Raw genomic sequence first — 7,877 nt, forward strand, 5'->3', positions numbered from 1 at the left:
GCACTCGCTAATACCTCAGAGATCACGAAGCCTTCTGATGCGTTACAAGTTCATTCTTTCTGTGTACTGCAGGTGAGTCTGAATAAAGAGTCAGACCTGGAGGACTTTGGCTTCAGTGTGTCCGATGGACTCCTGGAGAAGGGCGTCTACGTCAATAACATTCGCCCAGGTGGGCCTGCTGAGGTGGCGGGGCTCAAACCCTATGACAGGCTGTTACAGGTAGGCTAGCACACCACACAGTCCATTGAAGGTGTTAAAGATACAGTGGTTGTTACTGTAGGCCAGTTCAGATATTCAAGGAATGGACACTAATATAGATTCTTCACCAAACCGCATGGCTCAGGAACAAAATCAGAATGCAGGACTGTGTTTATCCTGGCAAGTGTAGGATCATGTAATCTCACAAGCCAGCTTTCATTAAAGAGTTAGGTTCTTGTTTTTTGTCAATAAACATGAGCAGGACCTACCACTAAAAACATTAGAGATGACCAGCCCAAAGGTTTTCCCAGAGCCTGTCAGCAAACATTATGAGATTATCTTATTTCCTCACAATAACTACTTCAAACAAAATATTTACATGACTTTTGGTAGATGCCTTTATCCAGAAGTGTAAAGACTACTCTGTAGTAACTTTTACATGCAGTGCTGTAGATGATTTTAGCCTAGTGACTATTTATGTTTGTTCTTGGACTGGAAAATCAATGCATCAGGGTATGTATAGATTAATACTCAGGTTACATCCTTGAAGATTCTGAAGCTTGTGGCCAGAAAAGTGTACAAGAGATATCCGATGCTTTTTATCCCATGGTCCGAGGCTGAGACTGTCCATCACATAATGCTGACTAATGGGCACTAAGTACTGTGTACAACAGCATTATGTTATACCAAAGTGAACAGGAAGTCATTTGGTATTGGCCCGAAGTATAATTTAACATAGATTGAGGTGAGAAATCTAAATATGAAGCTGTCTAGCTAGCTGACTGTGCTATTTAATATAATGTTACCTTATTATTAAGCCCACAAGATAAAGGACTGGTAGTGAAGTGACCCCAGCCAGAAATATTACTCTGTGATAAATGAGATTGTCCAGGCAAGTGTCTGCACCATTTTTAGCTCCACCTGTGTGTCCCGACTCGGTTTGGCTCAGATCACATTCAGCCCAAATTCAGCACGAGTGCTTTAGGTGTAGTGTGTGGCTCTGGAAATGGTGAGATTTGCCAAGCCAAGCTGCACCCTCCAGGTTGAAAAGCACTGTCACTGTTACATCTCTCATGTCCTGGTGATATTAATCTATAATCTGATTGAATGCCAGACATTTTTAAACACGGCATTGCACAATTATTAGTTGTTTACACAGCGCAGGAAAGGAAAGCAACGGGAATGATGCAGTGGGCTGGTGAACAATGGATCTTCCCCATGTTAGCTGAAACACCAAAGGTCTCATTTGCATAGCGCTCTGATTTACCTTTTAAGTGTAAAAGCTGAGTGAAATACAATTGAGGCTATTGAATTTGAACTTTTTCCTACACCAGCAGCCTCCAGATATGTGTAAATGTTGTTATTCATTTTATAAATGTCACTGTAATTCAAGCTTACGAACTGTACGAATAGGTCATTTTAGTCATACGACTTTAGCGCATTCTTTGCTGGTAATTAAACTGTTTTCACTCAAATAGAGAACAGTGTTGACATCAGGCTTCACAAAGGCTCACCAAACACCCACATTAAAATAATAAATGCTACCAGTGAATAATACTTAATAATAATAATAATGGTAATAATTAACTACCAGTGAAAAGTGTTTAAGGATAATCAGTTAGTGGACCAACTGCAAATCACTGAGGAAACCTGTGACACTACGCAGGAATGTAGAAAACACTATAACTCACTGTTAAGTCAGAGCTAATAGCAGTGGTGCTGATCAATTTTTCTCCTCCAATTTGATTGCAAAAACCTTGACTAGATCTGGCTGGACTTCTGCACTTGCGTCAGTTTGATGGATTTCATTTCCATTTTAATGGACACGCACATTAATGCTAACATGGCTAGTTCGTGTTTGTTTACCTTCTTTCCGATTGGTGTTTTCAACACAGATTAAGTGATTATCTGCATGTAAAATGTGTGATCGTGTAAATCCTGGCCAGATATTGAGTGACCACCGCTTGTGCTTGTGGTTAGTGATATCTCTTGGCTTTCCAGAAGACCTAGAGTTATGTTATCACCATGAAATCTTAAAGTGATTGATCCTTTTGGCACTCCATATCAGACCTTTTATCCAGTTTCTTTTCGAATCTGAAAAGATGGTAGGAAGTAAAAATCCTAAGTGAATAGTTTTACTTTGGCATTTCACTACTATATCCATTTTTGTCCAGCCTAAATTAATAATGACTTATGACTATAGTGACCATTTTTTTTACAACAAAAATATAACCAAAAGTTATGTACAGCAAGTTTATATATAACAAAATATAACCAAAATTTTGCTAGGTTATTTTTTTTAAACATCCAGAAATCAATAGTTCTAGCACATCCTTGTTAGTCCTTGGTGATTTTTTTCATACAGCCTGTATTCTATCTGTTCCAGATCAACCATGTCCGAACTAGAGACTTTGACTGCTGCTTGGTGGTTCCTCTGATCGCTGAATCAGGGAACAAGCTGGACCTGGTGATCAGCCGAAACCCAGCCTCAGCCTCAACCTCTCCCTCAGAACTGAACCAGCTTCCCGGCGAGGAGCCTGTGGGCTGGACTGACCCAGCCGAGCCCCTCCCACAGGAGGTGGCCCAACAGAACTCCAGGCTGGTGGGGTCAGAGGGCAGAGACCCCAACAAGACCTTATAGCAGAACCCCATCCCATCCTCCCCAGCACAGGCTCAAGTGCTCCTCATGGTGCTAAGTGAACTCCTCTCAACACACACCACCCCCCTGCTGGAGTGAGCTGGAGCTCTTCTGGCATATAGCACACACAGTCTCTTCCCTGAGCCACAGCATGAGCCACACACTGAGAGGGGTCATCCCTACACCTGCTGCCTGTGTGTTTACTCCTGTGAAAATGACACTGGTGATTACGGAGGGAGACCATACTGACCTCGAAATCGAAAACTGATCCAGTGCCATCCCTCGTTTTTATTGCCAATAAACATTTTAATGGGGAAAAAAAACTAAGCAAAAGAAGCAAATGGAATCTTTAAGACGTTTACACATGATTATGGACTGGCCGCTGCGTGAGTGTGTGTATGTGTGAGTGTGTGTATATGTGTTTGAGTAAACAGGATTTCCTCCTGTGAGTCCCGGGCCAGAGCAATCTCCACATTCTGTATTCTGTTTGTTCTAACTTCAGCTGTTCTCCTTGTCTCCTCCACCCCTCCTCCTGCTCCTTTCTTTTCTGTGTGTGTGTGTATGTGTAATGTGGATCTCCCCGTAATTCCTCACAAAGTGATGCCACGTGATGTCTCACTCAGCAGGAAAACCACTCAGCACGAGCTCAGCAACATGAACCTGAATTTCCCAAAATGGTAAAACGCTAGTCAGCCCCGGTGGGTTGGGTGGCACAATGCATGAGACCTTTTGTGAACTATTTTATAATGGTAGAAGTGTGATTGTACAGAACACAAAAAAAGAAAAAGAACTAAACTTTCAATAACAAGATCATTATTTGATTCCTGAGTTCAAATCCATCCAAATGAATCTCTCATAAAATTCAGATCATTTCTCCATGATGTTAAATAGGCGCTGCTTGCCTTTTATGCACCTTAGTGTAGAACTGGACAGAAGTCTATTTTTATTAGTTGGTTTATAGTGTAAATGAGCAAGTTTGTGAAGCCCGAGTGATGCATTAAGCAATCAGCTAGCCTTACTATACGAAAAGGATGTGTTTTGGGTTTAGAGTCTTTAAGTGTGTGGTGCAGGCAGAAAGTTAACCCCCAGGCTTTTTTTTTTTTGGAAATGTCTATTGCTAGCACAAAGCAGAGAGACCAAATATCCTGTCCAGAGTGTCCCCAATCGCCTCCTCTCATGCTTGTTCTGGACAGTGGAGAGTGGGATCAGTGTCTGTGGGCCTTGAAGTGTTGCAGAGAGCACTCCCACATCAGCCAGACACATTACAAAGGCAACACAATGTGTCAGCATAAATACCGAAATCTTCATTCCGAGCGTGGGTTTTCAGCTGTTTGGAGAATCTTTTTATCCACCACTATAATATTAAAAAAAAACAAAAAAAAAAGCATGAAGTTGAGCGACGCGAGCAGCCCGAAAACAACTTCTAGTCTATAGTCCTCCCTTGTTTAAGTGAATATGAACTTATACTACTCTACTGTATGTGGTACTGGTATGGTTTTCTATGTTAAATGTGTTTTTCTTTTCCAGAGGGCATTAGCCCAAAGGGTGTACAAACTATTTGTAAAGAGTAACAAAAAAAAAACAAAAACAAAAGACAGTGGCACTTGAGTGTTAAATCATGTGAGGATGAGGTTCTGTGTGGCAGAACATCATTCAACAAAACATTTCATATATATATATATATTAGAAAACAAGCTGTAGCTCTGTTCAGAAAAAAATAAAAAACATTAGAAAACTACTGCTTATGGCAGCACATACTTGTGTGTGTGTGTGTGTGTGTGTGTGCGTGTGTGTGCGCACCTGTGTGAAACGTGGCTTGTCTGTGCTCACACACTCTTGACTACTCACTATTTAAAATGGCACATGAGCGGTCCAATCAAACTCCTGATCATACCCTCATCAGGGTGACGCTCACCTGGCATTTCTTTACAGACTTTTTGATTCTGGAGCGTTCTGTTCCTTCAGGTACGGGTTCATTCCCTGATCTCATGCACTGGATTTGAGATCTTCTGTTGTCCTTTTTTGACACGTCACATATGAAATCTTTCACCTGTCATGGTCAAGTCTTTTTTTCCCCCATGTCAGCATCGTGAAGTCCGGTACTCGGCTTTCCCATGACGGTTTTCCCTTTGTGTTACTGCAAAAAATAAATAAATAAATAAATAAAATCTGTAGTGACATGCACACAGATTTTTGTTGATGCCTAATTTAGTTTTTGTTTTTTTGTTTTTTGTATTGTTTTCAAGTTTATTTTTCATGTGTAATCATTTTATGTGGATTTAAGCACTGCCAATTAAAATAGTGGGTATCCATTTTCACTGTATGATGAATTAATGACTCAATTTCACTGTTAGGTCCCTGAAATATTGTATTTTTATTTCTAATGGACAGGCATTATGAGCTGTAAAGTATTTTTGTACAAATTTAATACTTTGTTAGCATGATATTTATCGTCTATGTATAACTTTGGGGATTCCTACAGCTGTAAACCTTTATATGGCCAACGAAAAGAGAAACAATAAAAAGATATACAGAGTGGACTAATCCTGCTGTCCTGTTTATTGCGGGACGCTCTTCATTCGTCATTATTCATCTTAAAGCACACTCGGAGCAGATTTTCTCTCATTTTACTCTTACAGAAATGTCCTGCTGAAATTTAAGGCCTCGTGAAAGGATTGTGCAGGTGTTACAAAATCTCAATCCGGACGTATCTGCAGGATTTTTGTCCTGCAAGAATTACCTTCAAAAGTTTTAACTGGGAAGCTCAGTGGGATGGTTTTATAATATAGTAATAAAAGTGAAAATACTTTCGATTAATTCTAGGTTTTGACACTACTGACTTCTTAATTGGCCTTTAATTATCCAAACCTGTAGCTCACACTATTTCATTTAGATTTCTGGAATTTGGCAGACGCTGTTATCCAGAGGGATTTCCATTTGATCTCATTTTATACAACTGAGCAGTTGAGGGTTAAGGGCCTTGCTCAGGGACCCAGCAGTGGCAGCTTGGTGGACCTGGGATTTAACCTCACAACCTTTCGATCAGTAGCTTAACCACTAGGGTGGTGGTAGCTCAAGTGGTTAAGGCTCTGGTTTGTTGATCGGAAGATCAGCGGTCAAGTCCCAGCACCACCAAACTGCCACCATTGGGCTCTTAAACAAGGCCCTGAACATCCCCCCCCCCCCCCCCTGCTCCAGGGGTGCTACATCATGGCTGACCCTGCGCTTTGACCCCAGTCCTCCAAGGATGGGGTTTGCAAACAAAGAATTTCACTGTGCACTGTATATGTGACAAATAATGGCTACTTAACTTGATCTGCCACATCCCCACATATTTCCGTCTAAACTCTTGACTGAATAATATCTTAAGCATGTTTTTTCAGTGTTTTTCAGTCTTCAAAAAGCACATTCTGTCAGTGTTGTGAAGTTTTCTATTGGAAACCAGTACATTCAGATTCAGCCAGTCACACTGCCACCTTCAAGATCCGAAAGGTTGTGGCCATTTGAGACTAATCGCAATTTAATGCCTTAATCTTACAAGGGTTCATTACTATAAATTATGCTGAAGGATCACATAAGTGTTGAGCAGTTATGAAACTGGACCAGCTGCATATTTTTTGTGAAATTGTGATTGGGAGATATTGGTATGCAGACACAGTGAGTAGTTCTGCCACCACACAGCTGCAGGGTCCAGGTTCAATCCTGAGCTCAGGTTACTGTGTTTCTCTGATCTCTGTGATTTCCTCATACCATTGGCTACACTAAATTTTGCCTAGATGTAAGGGTGTGTGTGTGTGTGTGTGTGTGTGTGGACTATAGCCCCTTACATAGTGTGTGTCCCCACCTCGCACCAGGTATTCCTGGGTTAGGCCACAAATTTGCTGTGACCTTTTTAACTGGATAGACCTAGGATAAACTGATTACTGAAGATGATAATGATGTGTAATCAAATCTGCAAAAATGAAAAACAATTTGTGTCGCTTGACCACCTGCTGTCCTTAGTAATTTGTGCCCCCTGGTGGATGTTCACAGCCTATAAAAGATGTATAAATGGGGCACAACATGAAAGGTCAGAGTCTTAGAAATGGAACTGTGATAAGAACAGCTTGGCCAGACCTGGATTAAAGGCTGAAGCCCTGCGGCCTGAGCTTTTAGGGGGTCCTGGATGACTCTTGCCTAGTAAGAAGTAGCCTAGTTACAGCACAAGAGAGTGGAATTACAAAGAAAGATCCACACAGCATCTACAGTGATCTGCTTTCTATGCATAATGAGATATTTAAAAAAAATAATTTTAGGCAATCTGCAATATATTTTATTCTTCACTTGTTATTAATGCATCAGGAAAGCACTCCTCTTATTTTTTAATTCTGGCAGTGTGTTAGTGGACAAGTGGGACTGAACCACCTGATATGCATGTCCCTCGAATGTGTAATGCTTAGAGACAGAAAAAACGAAATATTTTGCTTCTCATAATGCCAGGGAGAAGAGTAATCTTAAATACACAAGTAATTAAACCAACCGTAAGTGACTTCTGAATCTCGAGATGAATTTAGGCTCATCTTATTGGATATAACACGACTTTCCAGACAGCTACAAAACCACTGGAAAACCACAGAATACCACTGAAATTCTACATGAACACAAACAAATATAAAATTGAAATTGGATTAAGCTTGGCTTTAATTTGGCTTTTGTTATGTCACAAACTTTTAGCACTGTTTATGACCAAATTGACCTCACTAGATCGGACTTGCTGACCGAGAGAATCAGATTCTCCTTGTTGGTAATTTGTCGCAAAGTAAAACAAGTGAGACAAACTGTTTACACTGTGGTTAGTCTTGCTCCCTGATAGCTCCAGTGTTTGATCCTGTGCTCAGGTTAGTGTATGATGTGTTAGAAATTCTGGCTTCCTCCCACCTCCCAAGAAATAGCTAGACTGACTAAATCACCATTAGGTGTAAGTGAACATGTTCAGGAGGTTTAGAACCCAACACAAAATTAACCAGGATAAAGTGCTTACTGCTGAATAGAGAAATTAATG

At 40.7% G+C, this 7,877-nt stretch overlaps 1 protein-coding gene across 10 annotated transcripts in view; it reads left to right on the forward strand.

Moving 5' to 3' along the window:
• grip1 (glutamate receptor interacting protein 1) overlaps nucleotides 1–5,376 on the forward strand; it is a 294,167-nt gene extending 288,791 nt beyond the window's left edge. For all 10 annotated transcript variants that reach the window (XM_058417361.1, XM_058417365.1, XM_058417356.1 and 7 more), the window contains 2 exons: nucleotides 73–219; nucleotides 2,585–5,376. In XM_058417361.1, the coding sequence (XP_058273344.1) occupies nucleotides 73–219; nucleotides 2,585–2,839 (402 nt within the window). In that variant the 3' untranslated portion in view covers nucleotides 2,840–5,376. The remainder of the gene's footprint in view (nucleotides 1–72; nucleotides 220–2,584) is intronic.
• Nucleotides 5,377–7,877: the final 2,501 nt, after the last annotated feature.

Source organism: Hemibagrus wyckioides, linkage group LG19, assembly GCF_019097595.1.
Source record: "Hemibagrus wyckioides isolate EC202008001 linkage group LG19, SWU_Hwy_1.0, whole genome shotgun sequence".
Classification (NCBI taxonomy): Eukaryota; Metazoa; Chordata; class Actinopteri; order Siluriformes; family Bagridae; genus Hemibagrus; species Hemibagrus wyckioides.